This window comes from Sabethes cyaneus, chromosome 1 (genome assembly GCF_943734655.1).
Source record: "Sabethes cyaneus chromosome 1, idSabCyanKW18_F2, whole genome shotgun sequence".
In the NCBI taxonomy this organism is placed as follows: Eukaryota; Metazoa; Arthropoda; class Insecta; order Diptera; family Culicidae; genus Sabethes; species Sabethes cyaneus.
Window position 1 is genome coordinate 26,037,152 of NC_071353.1, and position 26,624 is coordinate 26,063,775.

Below are 26,624 nucleotides of genomic sequence, written 5' to 3' on the forward strand. Positions count from 1 at the left end.
AGTTTTGGGGGCCATGAGAGGAGACGATCAGCTGCAGGGTCTTGGCGCGGACGTACGGAGTATCCGCCGCTCCCGCACGGGCGACATGATCCTTGAGCTCAAAAAGGATGTCACTGAAAAGAGTTCTGCCTACAAAGTGCTGGCAGAAAAGGTCCTAGGTGATAGCGTACAGATCCGCGCACTAACGCCTGAGATGACTCTCCAGCTTAAAAACCTGGACGAGATCACTGAAGCGGTCGAACTAGCACGAGCTCTCAAGGAGCAATGTAACGTGGTGGTGACTCCCGAAGCAGTTCGTCTGCGCAAGGGACCGGTGAGAACCAAGGTAGCTACTATAAGACTTCCACTGGTAGACGGAAATGCAGCCCTGAAAGTGGCTAAGCCGAAGGCGGGATGGTCCGTATGCCCACTGTTGGTGTTCCAGCAACCGGAGGCCTGCTTCCGGTGCTTTGAGAGAGGGCTCAAGTCCTGGAGCTGTAAGGGGTCTGACAGACGCCACCTGTGTAGGAGATGTAGCGGTACGGAGCATATAGCGAGGGACTGTACTGTGCCGCTCAAGTGCCTGATATCGGATAGGTCCGGGACGGCGGCTATATGGACGACAAGCAGGTTCCCGGTTCAAGAGGTTGTGTTAACCGCAGACGAGGGATTTGCGGTAGCCAAAGTGGGTGGAGTGTTCTACTGCAGTTGTTATGCTCCGCCGAGTTGGTCTATCGAGCAGTTACGCGGATGGTAGACCGAGTATCAGTTGTGCTGACTGGTGTAAGGCCGGTGGTTGTGGCGGGAGACTTTAACGCTAGGGCGGTTGAGTGGGGAAGTCGTCGCACGAACCATAGGGCTCGGATTCTGCTTGAGGCTCTGGCAAAGCTCAACGTAGACCTGGCCAACGTCACTACCATAAGTACTTTCAGTAGGAACGGTGCGGAGTCTATCATCGACGTGACATTCGGCAGTCCTGGTCTGATAGGAGAGTGGAGGGTAGACAATGGCTACACTCACAGTGACCATCAGACGGTCCGGTATGGGGTCGGTCAGATAATGAGGCGGCGGGTAGAGCCAACATTTCAACCACCCGTGGATGGAAGACATCATACTTCGATTCCGTAGTATTTATGGAAACGATCCGAAGAGAGTGCGGAGTTCGCCATATGCCCGATCCGAACGCTGATCATTTGGTTGAGGTACTGTCGCGAGCGTGTGACGCCACCATGCCTAGGAAAAGCCGACCTAGGTATGGTAGGTCACCGGCTTAATGGTGGACAGAAGAAATTGCGAAACTACGCGGAGCCTGTTTTCGTGCGAGGAGATTGCATAATTATCGTTTGGACTCGTTTGGACGAGGGCAAGGCCCCAAGGCCCAAGGCTCTAGCCTCAGGTCGCTGACTCATCCTACGGCCGACGTATCTCAGACCATAGTGTAGGATGGTCGGCCTCCATGCCGAACATCCAAAGTAACGTGGGCGACAGCGGCTTAGAGGTTGGGGAGGAAGCGACGGTTACGAACGAGGAACTCATTGAGATCGCGAAATCCCAAAGGTGAGCAAGGCACTGGGGCCAGACGGAATCCCGAATCTGGCTTTAATAGCGGCTATTCTAGAGGCTCCCGAATTATTCGGGGCAGTAATGAGTAGATGCCTGGAAGATGGCCACTTCCCGGACAGATGGAAGCGACAGAACCTGGAAAACCTTCGGGTGTACCCTCGTCAAATAGGCCGATCTGTCTGCTCGATACTGCCGGCAAGGTGCTGGAAAGGGGTCCTTAGCAGACTCGTACAATACACTGAGGGTACAAACGGTATGAACCAATTCGGCTTCCGAAAAGGCAAATCTACGGTGGATGCCAACTTGTTCGTCACTAAGACAGCCGAGATGGCGATCCAGCGCAAGAGGTTGGGTTTAATAGCGCTAGTTGGGAGCCGTAACATCCGTGTGCCGGTGTCGCTGTTCTGGAAAATTATTTCCAGAATCGTGTGCTATGCTACAACACGGAGGAGGGTCAGAAGTGCGTTTCAATCACCGCAGGGGTTCCGCAAGGTTCCATACTGGGCCCGGTGTTGTGGAACGTCATGTATGACGAGGTTTTGAAGCTAAAGTTCCCGGTAGGGGTTGTGATTGTCGGCTTTGCGGACGACATCACCTTGGAAGTCCACGGTGTCTCTATCAGAGAAGTTGAGTTGACGGCCACCCACTCTATAAGTATTGTTGAAGATTGGATGCGCTCCAGGAGACTGGAGCTCGCGCATCATAAAACGGAGGTTATCGTGGTGAACAACCACAAGTCGGTGCAGCACGCAAAGATCAGCGTCGGGGACTGCACTATTTCGTCAACGCGGCCCTTAAAACACCTGGGAGTTATGGTCGACGACAAGCTCAAGTTCGGGAGCCACGTCGACTATGCCTGCAAGAAGGCTTCCACAGCTATCTCGGCATTGTTCTGTATGATGTCTAATAGCTCTGCGGTACATAGCAGCAAGCGAATTAGCCAACGTGGTCCAGTCCATGCTCAGGTTAGGTTAGGTACTTCAATTTCAACTGTGCAGAGTGTGATGTGTTCTATTAGGAAAAAAGTTTGAGATTGTATCAGAACCAGGAAATTCAATGATGCAATACTTAACTAAAACTTAAAACTGAATGAAAATACTGCAATACCAGTCATTTATAGGTTTGCCTGCGACACTCCAGTCACGAGTTCTAGATTGTTCTATGCTTCCAAAATTATTTTTAACCAAACTTTACGATGATTTTGTGGTATTTCATACTCAGTAGAACGTAATGAACCATACCTATCTTATAGTGGCCTCCATCCAAAATGTAAAGGCGAAAATGAGGAAAATTAGATGAGGACAGGGTCATTGAAGCAACACTTACTCGGTTCGTAGTTAGTTCCTTCTTAACGAACTAGGAGACCCGCGGGGCGGGTTGAGCTAACCTATAATGGAAGCCAATTTTAACACTTTACTGCCGTTTGATAAAATGTTCGATCAATAATTCGTTTGTTGAGACGGCTGTGATATCGGGAAATTCAAAACGCTCATGCGATGTTACCTTACCAGATGTCGTTTATTACTTGTTCTTCCACTGAAATGCTTAATGCTTGTTTTTTTACTAAATCTGTCTTCCACCGCTGTGTGATTGACCTTTCGGGATGAAATTATACTCAATGCTTTCGGTTCCGTTGAACTGATCGACTGTTCGAAAAATTTTCATGTTATGTAATTGTTAGTTTTCCGCTTTTTGGTTTGCTCATATATCAAAAAGAATGCACATATAATTGGTTTGTTTTCTTCACTTCGGAGTAATTTGTTTAGTAGTTTGTTTTTTTTTTGTTTGGTTGGTTGGCTTGTTTAGTTTGCCTAAAGAATGTTCTTTTTTTCGATCCGCTTTATTTTTTATCGCTTTTGCGTTCTTATTTTTCTTTCTAGTAAATCAGAACAAATCTGTACCGATTTACAGCTACTATTTATTTGGTGATGTACTGAGTGGGTGGCTTGATGCCAAGTTTCGTCGGCTATTTACGCCCGGTTACGTCTACAAAGTCAATTGTTCTTTATTGGAAGCTGGTGCAAGTTGATGCGACTACTTAATTGAAAGCTTTCTCCTGAGCTAAAACAAATATTTGGCGGCAAGGAGCATCGCGGATCTATCAATGTTGAAAACGAATCAGTTTAATCATTCTTTCAGTTGTCTCGTTTGTATGTTTATTTCCAGATAATTATAAAAAGAGTGACAGCATCTGCGTCACAATTATCTTCTCTTTTGCGTTTTTTCTATGTTTCGAACATCCAAAGCGCAGTGCATGGTCTATTTGGATTTAGCGACGGATTTGTTCTGTTCTTAGTGTTTTGCTTTACCTTAAACGTTACTATAAATACTGCTGTCCTACTACGATTAGTGAAAATGCTTTGTTGGTTTATGGTTTTGCTGGCGACATTTTTTTTTCGCTGCGTTTAATTAACTACGGTAACAGTATTTTTAACTGTACTCTTACTCGCAAAATTAAGGCTTTTACAACAATATTTTACGCTTCTTGTATGTCAGTAGAGAATGTCACAGTGTTTACTAGTATGTATGTATGTTGCATTTGCCCAACTTTTTCTATTTTCAATGATTGAACCGTTAAAACAAACATTTGTATACTGTATTATTCTTATCAACCAGACAGATTGGCATTATATGGAATGGTAAAAAATAGTAAATAATAAAACATAACGGTGCCGAACAATTTATTGGGTATTGCGGCCGCATCTCACTCCATGTGAAAAGAGGCAAGCAAAATCTCATACTGCGTTTCTTTCTCAGGTTAGAAATATGCTATCTCTAGTAGGTGTTTAATGATTTGAAATTTAAGTTACATGACTTTGTGAACATTTTGCCTGGCTACTGGCCGTACAAAAGCGTCAAATATAGCTAGATCTTTGCTCTTTTGTGTGAAATTTAGCTCTTTCCTATTCTCGATACATAAAACTCACTCATGTGTTCAATGACGAAATCAAACTTTTTTTTTCTCTTATTTCTTAAGGAGGACAGATGTTTTTACGAGTTAGTCACATTTTATTTAGTGTCTTAGGTAATTATTCATACGGAAGTACAAACGTAATAACAATGAAGAACATTTACGATGCTAATAGAGGACGGGGATTTGCTTTTGTTTCAAACATCACATGGCCTAAAAAGGTATACAAATGGAAATATTTTGGTCGAAAAGAAAATATCGTCACACAAGTTAGGTTAATTGGTTATTTTAGAATCGAAAGTACCGTCACAACAGTCACATAAAAGTTCGTTTTCATTTAGTTTTATTTTCACTGCGGAATGATGGCGATAAAAGATTACTAAGTCCGATTTGGTCCAGAATACAGCGCCGGAAATAGAAATAAAAATTGCTTCGTAAATACCTGCGTTCAACAGAAATCAACAAATTGGGCGCCGTTTTCTGTTGTTCAATGATGGGTATATCTTAAAAATGGGAAAATTGATTTAGCCTGTGCTGTTCTGTCGGAATGAAGTATTTTTTTGCTGTTGTCGTTTTCTCTTGCGCATCTTAGAAAACTAGCAAACGATCGGCGCTGCCCTCCTGGCTGTCGTCATCATCCTCGGAATCTTCGGCGTCATCGTCGTCGGTGGATAGCGTGCTGGCATTGTTGATAATCTCATCTGGTGGGCATGAAAATAAAAAAAACGTTTTATAGGCCGGAATCAATAAGAATTTTATCACTTTAAATAAACTATTCAAAATAGATGAAATTGACAAAAAGGTGAAAAACGAAATCCAGGACATGGCTGCGATATGCGAAGTGGTCGACAGGTGGATGCATTTACCAGATGATTTACCAGAGTTAGCCTAGGAGTGCTAATGGAAGATAGTAATGTCCCAGCACCTGATCTCCAAGAATTTAAACGAGAAGTTGGGTTGCTGAAGACAAACGAAGCCACTATCTGCAAGCTACTCACTCAGATCCTGTTCCGTCGACTGTCGCGGATAGCACAAGGTTTCGTAGGGAATTATTAGGCGGATTTTATGGGAGCCGCGCCTCTATAGACTCAATTTTTGTCATTTGACAGGCAGAAATTTCGGGAGTATAATGCATCCATACATCACATCTTTATTAATTTTAAAGCAGCATACGATACAGTCGATCGAGCAGATAGATCGTGGATTGTGAGCTTCTGGATAAACTGACACGTTGGATCAGACACTCTTGGGTCTCTTCGAGACTTGGTGAGGGTTGTGACAAGATGACGGCTTATCCTGCATGCTGTTCAACATCGCCTTTGAGGGGGTGACTTTGCAGATGACTTTGATATCATAGCCAATAATAATAAGGAGGTCCAACGGCGCATTCAAGCGGGAAGTCGAGCCTACTTTGCCCTTTGCAAAACGTTACGATCAACAAACATTCGCCGCCGTACGTAATTGACAATGTGCAAAACCCTTATTAGACCGGTTATGGACTTGAAGCTGTGTTGTTGCTCACCGAGTACATACGCCCCCTTGCCGTGTTCGAGCGAAAGGTGTTGCGGACGTTATTTGGCGGAGTACATACTGAAAGTGAAGAGTGACGGATGACGGATCAAGGCACTACTTGGAGAGATTCCCATCGCACATCTGGCGAATGTCGGCAGGCTACGGTGGGCTGCACACGTCGCAAGGATGCCACACGGCAGTACGATGAAAACGGTTCTCTTCAACAACCCCACCGGAACCAGCAACAGAGAGGCCCCACGACGACGTGGTGCTTGCTCATTGTCGGGAATGAAAAGAAAACAAACGGTCTGTCTGAAGCGACCACTTCATGAATACTGACACATACGACGTCAACCCGAATGACAGTAACCTGCTAAGGTGAGCTTTGTGGTAACTTCTGGATTTGGATTGCCAGTTGTCCCAATATCTCCCTCCTTAATACCTACGGTACGCCTGGAACCATTGATGCGATCTTCGGTTGCGATAACTAAACGAGCGCTGGACGAGATGAGTTGATTAGAGATTCTGTTGTTGAATGCTGGAGGCCACGGGCTGACCTACCGGTGACCTTGGTGATTCGGGTGGTAACGACGTAAATGCCAACACAGGTGATGAAAGGTATGGTAAGTAGAATGTTGATTGGTAACTGCTTCGATGACTTATTCGTCTGCACAATATCTGGTCCTGATGGAGTTCGGGCCCGAAGCTGGTTGATGTGGGACTAGGGTTGGGATACCGGGAGTACCGGAACCGGTAATACCGGTACTACCGACCGATTTTCCGGTACCGAAATACCGGTACTGGCATGCGAAAATACCGGTATTTTCGGTTCCAGGCGCTGATGCTGAAATTCATATACGTTGCAGCAGAAATAAAACTGATAATCATCCCTGATAACTTTGTAATATAAACGACGTTTTTTGTTTCGATAATAGTCACTCTTGACTTCTACAGGGTTGGGATTTGAACCCAGGTCCTCGGCGAAAATGCTAACCGCTACACCTAGATAGCCTTTTTTGAAGTTTACTGACCGACTACACAACAAAAGAATCAGCCCAGTAGTTTGGTTTGTCAAGGAAATTCCATTCCATAATGTTCATCATTATTAACCTTGATTATCATAAACAGAAACCATTCATTAGTAAAGAGACGAAGAGTGATAAAGATAGATTAAATTCAGTACTTCAAGGCAGTTCGAGTTTCAACGAATTCGATTACGCCATGATAACAAATAAATCGGTTTCCTTCAATTTTCCCTTGACAGGCAAACCTTTGGTTATGTTTTTGATGCCTTCAATACCTTTTACGTTAAGTTGGGCAAATTCGTTGAGCGTATCGACAAATTCTCAAATCGGTTTCAACCTAGTCGAGCCATTGGACCATTGGGTCTAGCGCGTTGGGCCCCTCTATTCCTTATGCCAGGGAAATTCCGTAGCTTTCTGATATTCGCCAGGTGTACGATGGAAAGCTCTCTAAGTAATGTCTGCAGTACTTGCTTGAGCCTACGCCACTTTCGGTTTTCCGCTTATAATAGTCCGGAATACCTTTCATTCAGATGAGGCAAGTGCTCGTATATCTTCCATAAGCAAAGGTACACTCTCAAATTTGTAATGGATTCTGTGCATCTTAAAGTCGAATCTCGAAGACGGAAAAAAGCAAAGCTTTGGGCTCAAACGTATTTTTTAAAATTTGGCCCTTCTTTATCGACAGACTTCACAGCCGGTTGTTAGAGTACAGGACAATTACGGGGTTAGTGCAACGACTCTACTGCTACTCCTACTGTTGAAATAAATAAATGAGTATTTTCGGTTTTTGCTATAAATAAAGTTTATAATTCTTCAACACATATGGGTACCAGTACTGGAACCGGTACTACCGGTACTGGAACCAGTACTACCGGTACTGATGCTCCCAGTACCGACATACCGGTTCTCAAAAATAGTGTCGGTACTCCCAACCCTATGTGGGACCGATCAATGTCTGCGCTGCCATGGGGCGGTTGTGGACGGTCATGCTTCAGGAGTAACCTTTGGCGAAGACCGTGCAGCCACTGCACAGTGCTGGCAAGCCTTGACAAAACGGGAAATCTCCTCATCTAGTCCCGGCCAGTACACATAACTGGAGCCTGGACAACACATTGGCGTTCCCGAACTTGTTATTTGAGATGTATTCCATGGATAAATCGTAGTTGAGCAGAGTGAGGGCCCCACGTTGGAGCTGGTTGGTTGTGTAGACCGGGATCCCGGGACCGGTCTCTGTGCATTTTTGGTGAAAAGGTCCTCGTAGCGGGCATACCAGGCAGCAACGGTATACTGGTTCTCAGGATCAAACTGGAACTTGGAACTCGGTTTCGGAAAAGTGCCTCCTACTGTTGCAGAAAACTCTACTGCTGGTGGGCAGATTCAGGCCGTGCGGGAGAAGCTGCCTGTTGTTGCTGGAGCTGCTGCAAAGTTTGGACGATGAAAGCATCTGCTGATATCCCGGGGGAAACATTGCCTGCTGGTTCTGACTGGGTGGATTGGCTCCCGGATGCAGATTTTGACCGAGCAAACCGTTTCCCTGGTTCCCCTGATTATTCGGCTGCCTCTGATCGTCCATTTTTTTGCTGATGCGCTTTCTTTTGTTCAGCGGCGGCGTCGTGGTTAGAATTTGATCTCGTTTTTCCTACGCGAGAATTCCGACGAAAAAACACTCACGACACTCGCGTTCTCGTTACCACTGTCATAACGAGACGGGGTGGTGTGTTAAACATATAAAAACATACAATTTACTACGTTTCGAACTATAAAATACTTTATTAAACACAACACATTAAAACGTGGTGCTGGCTCATTGTCGGAAATGACAATTCTTCGTTTTGTGCGATCGAACTGTCAAAGACAGCCAGACAGCTTTAATGGCACAGCATGCGGTGTTGCTATATTGCACGCGATGTTTGTTTAGAGTCCAATAGACTTGAACTTGTATCCTAAACATATCAGAAAATACTGATCCGATCGAGGTCAGGTAAATAACGTGGTGAAAAAATCATATCCAATTATTATTATTTGTTTCGTACCGCTTGCATGTAAACAACAGTCTGTCTGTCGCGTCCACTTCATGAGTACTGACACTTGTGACGTGGACCCGGATGACAGTTACCTGGCAACGGCGAGCCCTGTGGTAACTTTTGGGTTTGGATTGCCAGTGTTCCCAACAGTAATAAGAAGGACAACGACTGTGTATCAGATACTTCAGTAACACGTAATCAATTATTTAAATACTAAAAGAACAGCAACACAGGGAAAGGTGCACTTTTGTGAATGCTGAGTGATGTTGGCACGAAGAATAGTTTTGCTGCCCTTAACCGTCTGTTCCTACGTAAATGGGCAGCTCTCGATGGTGAATTCACAACAAGACAGAATATCGCTTCTTCAACCTAGCGAGCGACTGCATTCCATGTTGGGAGCAGCTCACGACAGCGTCTGACCGGGCGGCTGAATTCAATAACGTGTTGCTGTTAAAGTCAAGAAACACCTACAGCAAACAACGACAAACATTCGAGAAAATTCGACTCGGTGCGTTCGTCATGAGCCCAAGCAACGGAGTAAGGACCTTTAATGGAAACTTGGTACCTGAAACTGTAGATCCCGAGTTTCATGAGTGACGACACTGTAGAAGATCTGCAGCAAAAGCGAGAAGGTACGTTAGATGCGTAAGGGAAAGGCCCAATTTTACAGGAGTGGCCTTGCATCAAACAAGCTAAGAGCGAACTTTGTAGTACTGGGCAGAATGCCGGATCGCGTGATGGATCGGAAGGTAATCAACGAGACAAGACACGACCGATGGTTTTGCAGGTTCTCGAGATCTGGTGATTGGGCGCACTTTCTTATCCACTTAGATATCCTCAATGCAACTTGGAGATCACTTGACTAATGAACAGCCGTCCTTCTTGGTTAAATATTCAGCAATTGTATAACCCGCAAGCTACGGAGAACTACGCGGGCCTACTGGATGGTGCTCTGCCTTCCGCTGTAGAGGTGCTTCGACGCTGGAAGATGGATTAGGCAGGGTACGCATAACCGTGAGAGAGGCGGTGAAGAAAAAAGTGCTTGGAAAACTATCTAGGCATTGCCACGAGGGACGATTTGACCAAGTATCGAAGAACACGGACAGAGCCGGCGTTACAACACGCGAGGCCCTGTGCAGGTTAAGCAGCGAAGATTTTTTGAGTATGCTACAAGGACATTAGATTGAAAGGTCACTGTGACAGTTTTGATGATCATCTTTTGAGGCAGACTTTGGACCGCTCATACCCATTGATGGAGATGAGCCAGATAGTTCTAATCTTGTGCCCCAATTCGGCACAACAGGAGTCCCGTAATTGCAGGAAAGATGCGCTGAACTTTCATGTTCGCAGTTGCAAAAGCGGCATGTTCCGGTATTATCCGATATTCTTTAAATGAGAAGAGCAGGACAGTGTCCGGTTAGCAGTCCCGTGATTATGCGTAGTTCACTAGCAGTTAAGTTGAGTAATTTTTAGTTACTGTAGCTAGAAACCAGTTGACAACGATCCTGAGGAGGAAAAAGCGCCAGAAGGAGGACAGAGATCGTGAAGAATTAGAGCAACTATTCCGAGCTAATGACGCGTGCCAGTTTTATGAGAAGGTGAACCAAACTCGGAAGGGCTACACACCGAAACCTGACATGTGTAGGGACGAGCGCGAGGTGGTCGACAGATGGAAGCAGTTCTTCGATGAACACCTCAATGGCGAAATCGCAAAAGGAGGCGGAACGGAAATTAACCTAGGAGCGCCCATAGAAGATAGTAATGTCCTAGCACCTGATCTCCAAGAAGTCAAACGAGAAATCGGGCTGCTGAAGACCAATAAAGCCGCTGGGAAGGACCGTCTACCGGCAGAGCGCTATAAACATGGCGGAGAAACGCTAGTAAAGGTTCTACACTGGGTTATTTCTAGGATTTGGGAGGAGGAAAAGCTACCGGAGGAATGGATGGAAGGAGTGGTTTCTCCCAGCTACAAAAATGGTGATCGGCTAGACTGCTGCAACTATCGTGGTATAACGTTGGTAAACGTCGCCAACAAGATACTCTCCCAGATCGTGTTACGCCGGTTGTCACCGATAGCACAAGGTTTCGTAGGGAATTATCAGCCGGGTTTCATGGTGGTTCGCGCAATTACGGATCAAATTTTTACTATCCGACAGATCTTGCAGAAATGTCGGGAGTACAACGTGCCCACGCATCACGCATCTTTATTAATTTCAAAGCAGCATACGATACAGTCGATCGAGACAAGCTATGGCAGATAATGCACGAACACGGTTTTCCGGACAAACTGACGCGACTGATCAGAGCTACATTGGATCGAGTGATGTGTTTCGTACGCATCTCTGGGACACTCTCGAGTCCTTTCGAGACGCGGCGAAGGCTGAGACAAGGTGACGGATTATCCTGCATACTGTTCAACATCGCTGTTGAGGGGGTGATCCGACGACCGGGCATCGAAACAAGAGGCACGATTTTTACCAAGGGTAGCCAACTTCTAGGCTTTGCAGATGACTTCCATATCATAGCCAGGAACTTTGCGACGGCGGAGGCAATCTACAGCAGACTGAAAGCGGAGTCTAGAAGAATTGGGCTAAAAATAAATGCGTCGAAGACCAAATACATGAAAGGAAGAGGCTCAAAGGAAACAAACGCGCGCCTCCCACGGACGGCAACCGTTGACGGCGACGAACTAGAAGTGGTAGAGGAGTTCGTGTATTCGGGATCGCTGGTGACCGCGGATAACAACACTAGTAAGGAGATCCAGCGGCGCATCCAGGCGGGAAAATGGGCCTACTTTGCCCTTCGTAAAACGCTATGATCAGGAAGCGCACGCCGCCGCACGAAGCTAACAATGTACAAAACTCTTATTAGACCGGTAGTTCTTTATGGACTTGAATCCGTGACGCTGCTCACCGAGACCGAGTTGAATGGAGACGAGTGCTTGAAGGGTATAGGGCAAGTGATAGTATGTTTTCTTCACTTAGTGAATGATAACGATTGTTTGGTGGGGTTTGAGTCCGTTTTGTAAGCATCAAAACATGGTGGTATTTAGAGCTCCTAACAAACAACTTGACAGTACTGTGTCAAATTTTCCTCTGGCGATAAATTCTACGTCGATGGCCTGAGCAATAGTTTCATAACCGAAAACTGCGATATCTTGTGAAGGAGTGCGTCGATCACCAGTGTTCAAAGCAAGGAGGAGAGAACTTCTTGTGTCCTCGTGTTTGATCCCCGAGATAATGACCGACATATCTTCCAATGATGCTGTGATTTTCCTGCTCGAAAGCAGCTTGAAGCCGTAATAATTGAAACAAAGGACGTGTAATCGAAAGCTCTATCAATATCAAGTAAAGCACAAAGTGCCGCCTCCTGATATTTAAGTGATTTCTCAATTAACGTCACTACATAGTGTGGTGCGGTTTCCATAGATTTGCTGTGCTGGTATGTGTGTTGAATTCCATGTAACGGGGAGCTCTGTGATTTTCTTCAGCAACTTATGAAGCGTCGATGTCAGACTTATTTGTCTGAAAGCCCTATGCATGGTTTTCTTCATTTTATCTTTCTACCACCTCTACTTTTTGCCTATTCGCCCGGTTATGTCCCATAGCGAAACTTGCTCGAAAAAGGTTGATGAGCTCAGACATTACAACATCGCCCATTTTCTGTAAAAAAATGGGTTCATTGCTTCAAAAGAGCTAAGTGCCCATTTTATTGAAGGCTCCATAAATAATCAGCGTGCAAACGGAGCCGAGTCGTGAGACACATTATGTTACGATCCGGCTGGTAAACGGCTGAATAATGCGTACCGTCGGTGCCTTGTGCACGTGTAGGCATAAAATAGACCCTACAGTGGTTCATAGCCTCTTATTCAGCAACTCCTATTCCTACCGCCTCGTGGTACCAGCCGGGATACGAGCAACTTTGGTGGAGATCGGGTAACCAACCCCGGTGGAAGCCAAGGTCGTATGCTGACAGGAAAGGAGGGCTCTTTCGAGCTTCGTTGGCCCTCCGGCGAAACAGGGGGTTGGTGTAGCAGGCTTTGCAAGCCGTCACCACGAAAAATACTAAAGCATGGAACGAAGAACAAATATATTCTTACTGGAACAATCGGAATAGACCCACGCGACGAAAAAGGACTATGGATTGGAAACTCGGGACGTGGAACTGCCGATCTCTCAACTTCCAAGGGAGCACTCGAGTGCTCTCCGACGTATTGAAGAGCCGCAAGTTCGACGTCGTAGCGCTGCAGGAGGTGTGCTGGAAGAGCTCAACGGTACGTACGTTCAGAGATGGACATACCATCTACCAGAGCTGCGGCAACACACACGAGCTGGGTACAGCTTTCATAGTGATGGGCGAGATGCGGAAACGGGTGATTGGGTGGTGGCCAATCAATCCTCGAATGTGCAGGTTGAGAATTAAGGGCCGATTCTTCAACATAAGCATCATCAACGTGCACAGCCCTCACCTCAGAAGTACCGATGACGACAAGGATGAATTCTACGCGCAGTTGGAGAGTGAATACGACCGCTGCCCAAAACATGATATCAAGATCGTCATCGGGGATTTCAATGCTCAGGTCGGCCAGGAGGAGGAATACAAACCGGTGATTGGAAGGTTCAGTGCACACCAGCGAACCAATGAAATGGGCCTAAGACTTATCGACTTTGCCGCCTCCAAGAATATGGCCGTACGTAGTACCTTTTTCCAGCACAGAATCCACCATAAGTACACCTGGAGGTCACCAAATCAGACAGAATCACAGATCGACCACGTTTTGATCGACAGTCGGCACTTCTCAGACATTATCGACGTCAGATCCTATCGAAGCGCTAACGTTGACTCGGACCACTACCTAGTGCTGGTTAAGATGCGCCCAAGACTCTCCGTTGTGAACAACATTCGGTACCGACGCCAGCCTCGGTTAGATCTCGCGCGGCTGAAGCAGCCAGACGTCGCCGCAAACTACGCGCATTCACTCGAAGCTGCACTGCCGGAAGAGGACGAGCTGGACGAAGCCCCTCTTGAGGACTGTTGGAACACTATCAAAACAGCCATCAGCAGTGTAGCGGAGAGCTCCATCGGGCATGTGGCCCGGAATCAGCGGAACGATTGGTTTGACGATGAATGTAGGAGGGTGATGGATGAGGAGAACGCTGCGCGGGCGGCCAAGATGCGCAGTGCCACACGTCAGAACGTGGAAAGACACAAACAGAAGAAGATGCAGCGAAACCAAATCTTTCGGGAGAAAAAGCGCAACCTGGAAGAGCAGGAATATGCAGAGTTGGAGCGGCTGCATCGTTCTCATGAAACGCGGAAGTTCTACCAGAAACTGAACGGATCCCGCAAAGGCTTTGTGCCGCGAGCCGAAATGTGTCGGGATAAGACTGGCAGTATTCTGACGGACGATCGTGAGGTAACGGATAGGTGGAAGCAGCACTTCGACGAACACCTGAATGGCGCCCAGGCGGAAAACCATGGCGGCGGGGAAAGCGATTTCGACGGTGCAACAAACGGGGAAGAGGTGCCAACCCCAACGATAGGCGAAGTTAAGGAGGCCATCATGCAGCTAAGGAACAACAAGTCAGCTGGAAAAGATGGCATCGGAGCGGAGCTTATTAAAATGGGACCAGAAAAGCTGGCCGTTTGTCTGCACCGACTAATTGTTAGAATTTGGGATACGGAACAGCTACCGGAGGAGTGGAAAGATGGGGTTATCTGCCCGATCTATAAAAAGGGCGACAAGTTGGACTGTGAGAACTATCGAGCGATCACCGTTCTCAATGCCGCTTACAAAGTGCTGTCCCAAATCATTTTCCGCCGTTTATCACCAATTGCGAATAGATTTGTGGGAAGTTATCAAGCCGGCTTCGTCGAAGGTCGGTCTACAACGGATCAAATATTTACACTGCGGCAAATCCTCCAAAAGGGCCGTGAATACAGAGTTCCCACGCATCATTTATTCGTTGACTTCAAAGCTGCATATGATACCATCGACCGGAAAGAGCTATGGAAAATCATGGACGAGAACAGCTTCCCCAGGAAGCTCATCAAACTGATTAAATCTACGATGGATGGTACGCAGTGCTGTGTTCGGATTTCGGGTGGATTGTCAAGTTCATTCCAATCACACAGAGGGCTTCGTCAAGGTGATGGTCTTTCATGCCTGCTGTTCAACATAGCACTACAAGGTGTAATGAACCGAGCGGATATCAACACGCGGGGCACGATATTCAACAAATCTAGTCAATTCGTCTGCTTTGCCGATGACATGGATATTATCGGCAGAACATCGGTGGCGGTGGCTGAACAGTACACCAGACTAAAGCGCGAAGCAGAAAAGATTGGGTTAAAGGTAAATACGTCTAAAACAAAGTACATGCTGGCCAGCGGAACCGAGGCCGAACGACACCGCTTGGGCAGTAGTATATTGATCGACGGCGATGAGTTTGAGGTAGTCGATGAATTTGTCTACCTTGGCTCACTGGTAACGGCGGACAATGATACCAGCCGTGAGATTCGGAGGCGTATTATCAGCGGAAGTCGTGCTTACTATGGGCTTCACAAGCAATTGCGGTCGAGCAGACTAAGTCCCCGTACAAAGTGCACCCTGTACAAGACGCTTATTAGACCGGTTGTTCTCTACGGGCATGAAACATGGACAATGCTCGAGGAGGACCTGCGAGTGCTCGGAGTTTTCGAACGACGAGTGCTAAGAACGATCTTCGGCGGCGTACAGGAGAACGGAGTATGGAGGCGGAGGATGAACCATGAACTCGCACAGCTCTATGGCGAACCCAGTATCCAGAAGGTGGCTAAAGCTGGACGGATGCGATGGGCAGGGCATGTTGCAAGAATGCCGGACAACTACCCTGCAAAGATGGTGTTCGCCTCAAATCCGGTAGGAACAAGACGACCAGGAGCGCAGCGAGCAAGATGGTTAGACCAGGTGGAGCGAGATCTGGCGGAGAGTACTCGGTGTCCGAGGAATTGGAGAGCGGTAGCCCTCAACCGAGTTACATGGAGAAATTTTGTTCAACAGGCTTTGTCTTAGGACGGCAAGCCACCTAAGTAAGTAAGTATGTTACGATCCATTCCAAATTTAAATAAAATAAAATAGAAGGAAAAATGAAGCAATTGAAATCATTCAAATATTTCAGAACAGCAAATTGTGTTGTGTGCAGCCAGAGATTGTCCACTACCCTTTTTAACATTTTTCTCATCACCAAGTGCGAGGCCCCCCCGAGGCTCTGTGCGACCGCACGGGTTTGCCGGCCTAAACGATCAGTGCCGGCGATCAGGATTGAATACGATGCTAAAGCTAAAAAAGCAAGCGTCAGAAGCAGAGTAGACATCGCGAAAAACTAGAACAACTGGACACGTGCAAGTACTGCGATAAAGCTAACCAATTTCGAAAGAACTATCACAACAAAACGAGCGATTCAACAATATCTATATAATTTGCTGTCTTTAGTACAAATGGTTTCATAAACATATGAAACGCATAAATATTCAGTATCAGCTTCATTTTGCAAGGACGTAGAAATTTATTATTGCCACCTACCGCAGTTTGGTTTTCCGCGAGTGCGCGTGTTGGCAAACTCAACCCCATGCTCGTCTACACACCAGCACACGCCGACCGCTTGATGGCACTGGGTCGGTTTGTAGAATCCTTGGCTGTCGCAATCGGGAGCGTATCCTGATCCTGAAAGTGGAAGAATGATACATGTTAAAAAAAGGTATTTTTAGAAAAACATTGCTTGTACGTTCGAAACCTACCGCTCAAATCGTTGCCCAATCGCCGTCGAACAGCGGCACACGGTCGGTCGGTTTTCTCGAAGCATCGGCACCATTCGCGCGGATCAATCGTGTTGTCCTGGTCCAGATCACAGGTATCGATAAATGGTTTGATGCAGCGCTCGTTCTGGTCGTGCTCCAAATCGTACAGCTCCTGCGACGAAAGTTCACCGTCGTTGTTCAAATCGAGATGGCCAAACATCCAGCGGGCCTCCAACTTGCAGGCGGCCGGGAAGTGTACTTTGTTCTTCTGCTGCTGGTGCTGACGACGTTTTTTGCTGTCGGCCATTATAACCGAGAACCAATCCAGCAGCCGATTTCCAATCGCGGTTAGCTGCTGTGGTTTACATTCGATCGATTTTGTCGGATAGCCTGGCCGCCGCGAAGTGTAAGGTTGGAAAATTTATTGAGCATGTGGAATGAATTAATCAACTAAATTTGCATGCCGTGCTGATGATGCGGGTGAGAGGGGGGATATTAACTACTACATTAGCACGTATGGTCTTGATGGTTGGATAATCAAGTAGGAACGTATCCACAATGTTGGCTTTCGTTGCTTCGGATAGTCTGATTTTAAGTAATTTGTAATTCCGCACAAACATTTAGCAGAAACTAAGTAGTCTAACTTCTAGGTGAAAATTGTGATGCAAAGTAAAATTGTGAAATAACGAAATAGATTATAATAAAAAAATTTGTGATAAAATTATCAATACATTCAAGAGCGGTTTACATACGAAGCTGCACGCCACACGTCACACGCCACGCGGCAGAAATAGGTTGTCAAACGCCGGAATATAGGCAACTTGCCTACAATTTTCTCATTCATTCACACGAAACTACCCGCGTCGTGTGGCGTCTTCTTATAACTTGCTCGTTTGCAGGCGTGTGGCGTGAGGCTCCGTGTGTCGATCGCCTAACCGTAAAGAACAAAGCTCTTTGTAAATTATTCGATACTTACGTGCTGCGTTGTTGGTGGACTTGGGCGATTTGCTAACCGGTTTGTCTAGCACTTCATTGTAGCCACGGATTTTATGTTTATCCTCGTTGGTTCGTGATATGGACGAAGAGCCGGACGTTCCGGTCAAGCCAGACGATGAGATGCCTCCGTATGGGTTGTACTGCTGCTGCTGCTGCTGCTGACGCGACTGCATTGAGATGCGATTGAAAAGGAGAGTGTTGAACAATTCATGCTCAGCATAAGCTCCTGCTGCTTTCGTACTTACCTTGCCCTTGTAGGTGGTGTACTTGATATACTTGTAGTGCTTGTTGTCATACTTTATGTCCTCCGGTGTGAAAGTGTACTGCGAGTTGACGTGATTGAAGTGTCGGTTCTTTTCTTCCTTCTGCAACATAGAAAAAAGAGGCAAAATATAGCTATAAAAGGGTGATCCCTGCAGTGCACTCTTTTAAATACTTTTTTTCTCTATTCAAGCTTTGAATAAACGTACCGACTAAAGCGGTTCAACTTTATCACCATGGGGAAAAACAATTAATTGCTGACTGGCTGATAAACGGGTTTGTTTGAATAGAAACTCACCTTTACTTAATGGAAATGGAAATTGAATTGGAAATGACTATACTTAGATAAGACTATTTTCATCTATCGTTGTTAGTTTAGATGTTTTTTTATATTTAGAAACATAAATAAATATATCAAAAATTAATTTTTTTTAAGGTGCATACAACCTATACTAAATCTTGAAGGAACTAGAATAATCCACAAAACCGTTTGCTAACGGTGTTGAGTGTTGGTAAAAGTTTTCAGTTTCATGCCTATTTCTGCACAAACTGCTTCGACACTCCTCTTTTGTATAGTTCTCTCGTTATAAGTTTTCTGGATAACAATCAAACTTTTTATTTAGTTCAGGATAAGAAAAGCACTCAACCTTGTACTGCGCTGCAGATTGACATTCCACCGTTCGAGAAAACTTATCAGTTTCAGTGACGTGAACTTTAAGTTTATCGGTTCAAGCAGAAATCCATTTCTCTGCCGAAAGAGCTTTGAAAATGTGAATGTTCAGTTCAGATTTTATCTTGTTCCACGCTTTTCTGAACTTGACCAGACTGGACTCTTGCGGGTGGAAGTTAACTTGTTCGTTATCACGATTTGAAAGAGAAGTGAAATAATGCCCACAAAGGTGAACGACATTGGACGTCCGGCGGAATGCAGACTTGCGATGGTATCAGCAATGCAATTACGTAAATTAATCGTTCAATTAAGGGTTCTTGTTTGCCGAAATCAACGACGCCGGGAAAATGGCAAAAAGCTCTGATAACGTGATTGCCGGTCGGTAGCAAGCACGGTCGGGCCGGTAGGGAACCGACCGGTGCTGGAGTAAAATGTCCGTTCCTAATGGATGCAGCATGAAGGATTCACCGTTTTTTTGTTCTTGCTCGAACGACATGGAACTGAATTGCAGTTTGCAGGAGTTGAATTGGAAGTGGTGTCATATTTCTCTGTAGGTAATTAGATAGTTACAATACAGGAATACAGTTTTATTTTTTGCAAATTTGCATTTCAATTACAATTAGTTGGGAGGGCTTTGCAATTGAAGGTTTATAGCACAAATACGTGACTAATCCCGTACTTGCTTCTCATCCTAAGACATTTACTGGAGTATGATAAAGTTTTTCAGCAAGAAGGATATTTCATAGAGTTACTTGCTAAGCGTAAAGTAATACCTTTAAATTTTTTATCTAGTAAGTTATACCTTTAAATCGTCTACGAAGCTTAGAATAACGCGGTCTACTGGACAGATCGTTAATGAAGAGAATAAAAATTCAGTGCACAAGGCGGCTGCCTTGAGGAACGCCCGATGGTATCATTAAACTAGACGAGCCTACACCGTTAATGTCTGAGGCTGAGCAATCGGTTAAGTAGGACAGCATTCACTGAATAACTCAGTTCGCCAATCTCAAGCATCTCATTTTGTCAAAAGTGAACACATGTTGAACCCTGTCGAAGGCCTTGCTGAAGTCAATATGAAGCGCATCGACTTGCCGTCCTTTTTCGATGAAGGAGATTAACGTTGTAAACCCGATACCGTGAAAAAGGAATTCTACGATCTTCTCGAAAGGACATATGAAAAGTGCCAAGGACATGACAGGACATAAAGGTCCCCAAGCAGCACACTTTTGGCAATTCTGGTTGTAGCAACTTAGTTATGACAAAAATTAGTCATTTATCGGTTGCCACAACTGGTTTCTAACAACTGTGTTAGTAGGGTCATCGGGGATAGAAATTCACAGGTCGGATGCATCAATCCTTTCCTTTGATGATATGGTGAACATGGTAGCTTGCGTATCATTTGTGTCTAGTTTAAAAGTAAATTTTTTGTGTGAAATCAAGTGCAATTGGTGATCTATTGCTAGTGATCCGACGGCATATTTAGTGACATCGACAGATAAGTAAAAGTTTCATTGCATGCTTTTCATTTATCTTGTTTTTTGAACGATTTATTTCTAAACCAGCGCCGCACATAGCGCCTATGCAAGTAGACGCTACGGCCGGCGGCTGCTTGAAATTTCATTGTTGCGTTTTTTTTATTGTTCACTGCCTTGAGTGCCTGCCGTTGCTGCTGGACGAGTCCAGCCGGCGTGCGTGTGTATGGAAGTCGGCATGGAGTGTGCAAAATGTGGTAATGTTATTCGGGCCAGCGATGATCCTGTTGCTTGTGTTGGCAAATGCAAATCTGTATTTTGCAGAGCTTGTACGCCACTAACCAAGATAGCAGCGAAAATTGTGAATGACAATGAAAATATTGTATTTAAATGTGGATCGTGTTTATCAGCCCGAGATGACGGTGGTAAAGATGACGCTTTTCGTGGTGAGTTGACTGCGATGATGGATACATTATCATCTGTCTCTCAGTCACTTGCACACAACGAAAGTGGAATTGAAAACCAAATAAACAACGCAATTTCTAACGGTATTGATAGTATTTTGAAATCTATCAGTAACTCGCTTCGTGAGAGTATGGCAAGCATTGAATCCAGTGTGGCCAAAAAACTAGATGATTTCAAAAAAGCTATATTTGATAATATCGATCGGGATAGAAATGTTGCTTCAATGAATAGAAAAAGGTCGCGAAATGAGAGAACGGTTCACTCTGAATCGGACTCAAATCCCAGCAAGAAAATGTTGATTAGTCGCGATAAACCGATTGTTGACAATGATGACGAGGTTTTTTCGAGCAATAATAAAACTTACGCGAGTGTTTTAGCGGGATCAGCTGGAAATAAATCGAATAAGGTACAGAAAAAAGAGAACCGCAAAGCTCGATCAGTCATTGTGATAAAACCGGTCGAGTCTTCTCAATCTAGTGAAGATACGAGAGGTTTTGTGAAAAGAAATTTAGATCCAAAAAAACACAAAATTAGTAACTTTAGAAACGGGAAAAATGGTTCGATTATTGCTGAGTGTGCAATAGGGGATGACATTGAAGTCGTGAAAAATGACATTCAAAGCAACTTGGGTGAAAAGTTTAACGCTGTTATTCCTACAATTGCTAAACCGAAGGTTAAAATTGTAGGAATGAGTGATCAATATTCCTCCGATGTTTTCGTTGTGTGTAAAGTAAAAATGTAGTGAAGTAAAAATGATTGCGCAATACGAAAATCCACGCTTCAAATATAACAAATATAATATAGTAATTGAAGTTGACAAAGACACTTATAACAGCTTGATGAATGCTGGTAAAGTAAGCATCGGGTGGGATAAGTGTCCTGTTAAAGAGGCCGTTAATGTTTTGCGTTGCTTTAAATGTGGAGAATTTGGCCACAAAAGTACGGAGTGTGTTAATACTGAAACATGCTCAAAGTGTAGTAGAAAGCACAAGACATCTGATTGCTCTTCAACTGAGTTCAATTGCGTAAATTGTATAAAATCGAATAAAGAACTAAATATGAATTTGGACGTAAAACATCCAGCATCTAGCTCACAGTGTCCGGTTTATCGGAGGCTGTATGAAAAAAGAAAAAGCAACATATTGTCAAGTAAATAGCAACAAAAGAAATTGCAATGCGATAGGAAATTAGATATAGTCTATCTGAACATTGCTGGTTTATCTGCAAATTATGTTGCTTTGCGACATCTTGTAGAAATAAAACGTCCAATGTTGGTAGCACTAGCTGAAACTCATATAGTGGACGCTGATGCCTTTGACCAATATAGTATACCGGGTTACAAAGTTGCTTTTTGCCTTTCGCATTCCAGGCATACTGGTGGTGTTGCTATTTATGCCAGGGAATCAATTAAATTCAACATTCGTTCAAACGAATCTGTTGAGAATAATTGGTTTCTAGGGATTTCAGTTGAAAGAGGCATGACGATGGGAAATTACGGGATAATATATCATTCCCCTAGTTCAAGTGACCAGCGCTTTTTAGAAATTTTAGACAACTGGTGGGATAGTTTCATAGACCTAAATAAACTAAATATTATAGCTCAGCGGTTCCCAACCTATTTTGGTTCGCGAACCCCCTGGCGGAATTCCCTATACTATTCTGCAGCGAACTAAATTTTTGGCGTACCCCCGGGGGTTCGCGAACCCCCATTTGGGAAACGCTGTTATAGCTGGTGACTTTAATATTGATTGGCTTAGTGGACAAAATTCGAATCAATTAAAGCAGTTAGCAGATTTTTACAACTTAAGACAAACAGTTTGCCAATTTACTAGAATTTCCAGACATAGTCGAACGCTAATTGATCACGTGTTTTCTAACTTTGACATGGTGCATTCTATTACAGAGGCCGATTGTAAGATTTCTGATCATGAGACAATTTTTATTTCCATCGAGAATGACCAAACCCGTGACGATAAAGTAAAGATAAAATGCTGGAATAGATATTCGAAGCAGGCAGTGTCTCAGCTTGTTTCGAGAAGCTTGGATTTTCTTCCAATAACTGGTGATGTGGACCATAAAGCAGCTGTTCTTACCAACACGCTGAAAGAGTGTACCAATAAGCTTGTTATTGAAAAATATGTGGAACTACATAATACGAACAACTGGTACTCTTTAGATCTGACACGTTTGAAACGGGAAAGAGATAAAGAATACAAGAAGTTTCGTAGAAATAATAATAATGATAATTGGAGTAGATACACAGCCGCACGTAACGTATATTCACGTGCCTTGAAAAAGGCTCGATGTGATTATATACAACGGAAGATTGATCACCATCAAAACAACAGCAAAGAGTTATGGAAAATTCTAAAACAGTTAATAAAATGTAAAGATAACTCCCCGCGCTCCATAACTTTTAACGGTATAGAAGAACAATCGTCGCAAGTAATAGCCAATAAATTTAACAGTTATTTCGTTGATAGTGTTCAGCTGATCAATCAAAGTATTGACTTGGTCAGTGAACCTCACGAAATAATACAGCCGATTTCTAATAATATCAGATTTGATGAATTTCGCCCTATTACTTTTGCAGAGTTGAAGGATATTTGTTTTTCTTTAGAGAAATCGGCGGGTATCGACAATGTCAACGCAAAAGTGATACAAGATTGCTTTCATGTCATTGGACGCGACTTGCTGGACCTTGTTAATGAATCGTTGCAAACAGGGCACGTGCCTAAGGTTTGGAAAGAATCAATTGTGATTCCTATTCCCAAAGTTAATGGGACGGATAAAGCCGAAGAGTACCGTCCTATTAACATATTGCACACATTAGAGAAAATTCTAGAACTTATTGTTAAAGGCCAGCTAATAAATTACTTAAAGTGTAATCATTTGCTGATTCCAGAGCAATCAGGCTATCGAGAGGGACACTCTTGTGAAACTGCATTAAATCTGGTACTAGCAAAATGGAAAGAAAAAAATCGAAGCTAAAGAGACTATTCTTGCTGTATTTTTGGATCTAAAACGCGCTTTCGAAACAATTTCTAGGCCCATATTGTTACAAACTTTGAAGCGATTTGGTATTGCAGGGATAGCATATAAATGGTTTGAAAGCTATTTATGTGGTAGAACTCAGAAGACTCGCTTTGAAAATTTGAATTCTGATTCCCTTGCTAACACACTGGGTGTACCGCAAGGAAGTGTATTAGGGCCTCTTTTGTTTATCATGTATATAAATGACATGAAACGAGTTTTACGGTTCTGTGACATGAATTTATTTGCTGACGACACTGTTCTATTCATTGCGGCTAAGGATCCTAATGAAATTGTACCACATTTAAACCAAGATTTACATTATCTATCGAATTGGCTAAAATTTAAACAACTTAAACTCAACATTAGCAAGACAAAATATTTGATTATTTCGGCCAACTCCAGACCAAACGTAAATGTTGAAATTGATGGTGAGGCAATTGATCGCGTAAACGAAATAAAGTATCTTGGAGTAATCATTGATGACAAGTTAACCTTTAAGCCTCACATTGACAATGTCATCAAAAAAATGGCGAAAAAGTACGGTGTCTTGTGCCGTTTAAGAAATGAATTGACGATTAGCAGTAAAATTCTTTTATATAAGTCTATCATTTCACCACATATAGATTTTTGTTCATCCATCCTGTTCCTCGCAAACGATACACAAATATTGAAGTTGCAGCGCTTGCAAAATAAAGTTATGCGATTGATTTTAAGATGTAATAGATACACTTCCTCATATATTATGCTGGACGCATTGCAATGGCTTTCTGTGAAGCAAAGAGTTTATTTTTTGACAATGGTGTTTCTATATAAAATTCTTAATGGGATGCTGCCTCGATATTTGTGTGATCGAATTGAAAGAGGAAGTGATTTGCATTCGTACAACACTAGAAACGCGAATGATGCAAGAACACCAAATTTTTTGTTTGGAAGATCACAGAACTCTCTGTTGTACAAAGGAATGAACTATTTCAATTCGATGCCTAGACAAATAAAACGTGCAGCAACAATGGCGGAATTTAAAAGGCTTTGTATTTCACACATAAAATCTACTTTATAGTCACAATTCGATTTTTTTGTATTTTTTAAGAAGATTGTATATTTATTTATTTTTTGTATATTTAGTGGATATAGTAAGTTATCATGTTCCCTGATGATGATGGATTTGAAATTGTTATTATTATTAATTAAAAAAGTTTAGAGAAGGCTACACATGTTTGAGCCACGCGCGCGAGAACAGACATACACAATCTGGAAATTGAATGATCAGGTTAAAGTCCTGAACAAAGGGTTTGGAGCGGAAGCTGGACAGGCTTGGGTTTGCTTGTGGGCTTTGAAACTCGTATACCATCGCTTTGTTGCGGAGTGGTATATCGAGCACCAAAGTTCTGCAGGATCTCCCTCGTAGTTCTAGATCATTATCTAGAACCAACTCTGACCAGCTTGTGCTCCTAAATATTAGGTTCAATTCCTAATCAAGTCCAGATAATTTTCGGGTTGGAAACGTTTTGGACGAGCCTTGGACAGTTACTGAAATTTTGATATTCGTTTGAAAGTTTGATATGTCTGTATTAGAAGCCAGCTCGTTATTTGCTTTTACCACCTGGCTACATTGTTATATTATAAATATCTCAAGTAGATAAACCGTCCTGCTCAAACCGTTGTAGGGGTATGAGGTGGGACCATCATCATCATCATCATCATCATCATCAATCAGCGCTTCCAGAGTACGAACAAGTGATTGAGTTCCTGAAGCAGCGGTGCGTGATTTTGGAACGCTGTGAGACCACTACCTCTTGGCAACCTCCAAAGCATCAACCAAGAATCCTGCAACAAAAGGTGGATCGTTCAAATCTTACTGATACCGGAGTATGTGTGTGACTTTTGTACCGGTCTGCATCCGAACTTCAAGTGCCCAACCTTTCAAAAGATAACCATAGAGTAACGTCAGAGCAAACTGAAAGAGTCAAACCTGTGCTTCATTTGCCTGAGCAAGGGCCACCGTAGTGCTGCATGTACGAGCGATAAGTCCTGTAGAAAATGTGCCAAAAAACACTACACTCTTGTCCACTTCGAGCAGCGAGAGAAGCTTGAGGTGAGAGAGAGTGAGCTGCCCAAGCCCACCGGGTTGACTCCGGTACCAGCAGTGACGCAATCCTTAAACGCGTCCTGTTCGAGTGTGTTTCGTCCACCAACCAAGCAGGTGTTCCTAATGACCGGTCAACGTTCTCTCCAGAAGTTCAAGCATTGTTGGACTCTGAATCGCAGATCAATCTGCTGTCGGATTCCGTTATGAAGAAACTGAATCAACCAAAGTATCCAGCTAATGTCCCTGTAGCCGGCGTAGGAGGTGCAAGACCACAGATACGTCATCGAGTGGTGATAAGAATGACATCCAGCTACAATGATTACACCGCCAAGGTTGAGTGCTTGGTCACACTGCAAGTGACCGGCACTATTCCCTCCGCAAATGTCAGAGTGGACTCCTGGCATACTCCAACAGGTATTGATTGGCCGACGTTTCGTTTAACCATCCACGGGAGGTGGATATGCTGATTGGTGTCGGACATTTCTTCGACATTTTGAAGCAAGGCCAAATCGAACTAGCCAACCATCTACCTATTTTGTACGAGACGCACTTCGGATGGGAAGAGGATTCACCAGTGTGTGCCAACCTAGCTGTGACCGATGGATTGGAAGCGTGCTTGCAGCGGTTCTTCGAGCAAAAAGATATCGGCGAGACAGCAGCGTTGACGACTGAGGAAGAGCGTTTTGAGCAACACTTCCAGCGAACATTTCGTCGTGATGCGGAAGGACGATTTGTGGTACAGCAACCATTTAGGGAATCAGTAAACCAATTGGGAAGCTCCAGACCCCAGGCGTTGAAGCGATTTCTTGTATTGGAAAAGAGATTGGCACGAGATCCAGGCC

At 44.1% G+C, this 26,624-nt stretch overlaps 1 protein-coding gene across 1 annotated transcript in view; it reads right to left on the reverse strand.

Annotated features, from left to right (window-relative positions):
- Positions 1 to 4,987: 4,987 nt before the first annotated feature.
- Positions 4,988 to 26,624, reverse strand: part of LOC128735529 (proteoglycan Cow) — a 184,621-nt gene continuing 162,984 nt past the window's right edge. The window contains exons 8-12 of the mRNA XM_053830014.1: positions 18,035 to 18,154; positions 17,770 to 17,956; positions 16,794 to 17,183; positions 16,579 to 16,719; positions 4,988 to 5,154 (exon numbers count right to left, since the gene is read on the reverse strand). Coding sequence (XP_053685989.1) covers positions 5,042 to 5,154; positions 16,579 to 16,719; positions 16,794 to 17,183; positions 17,770 to 17,956; positions 18,035 to 18,154 — 951 coding nt within the window. The 3' untranslated portion in view covers positions 4,988 to 5,041. The remainder of the gene's footprint in view (positions 5,155 to 16,578; positions 16,720 to 16,793; positions 17,184 to 17,769; positions 17,957 to 18,034; positions 18,155 to 26,624) is intronic.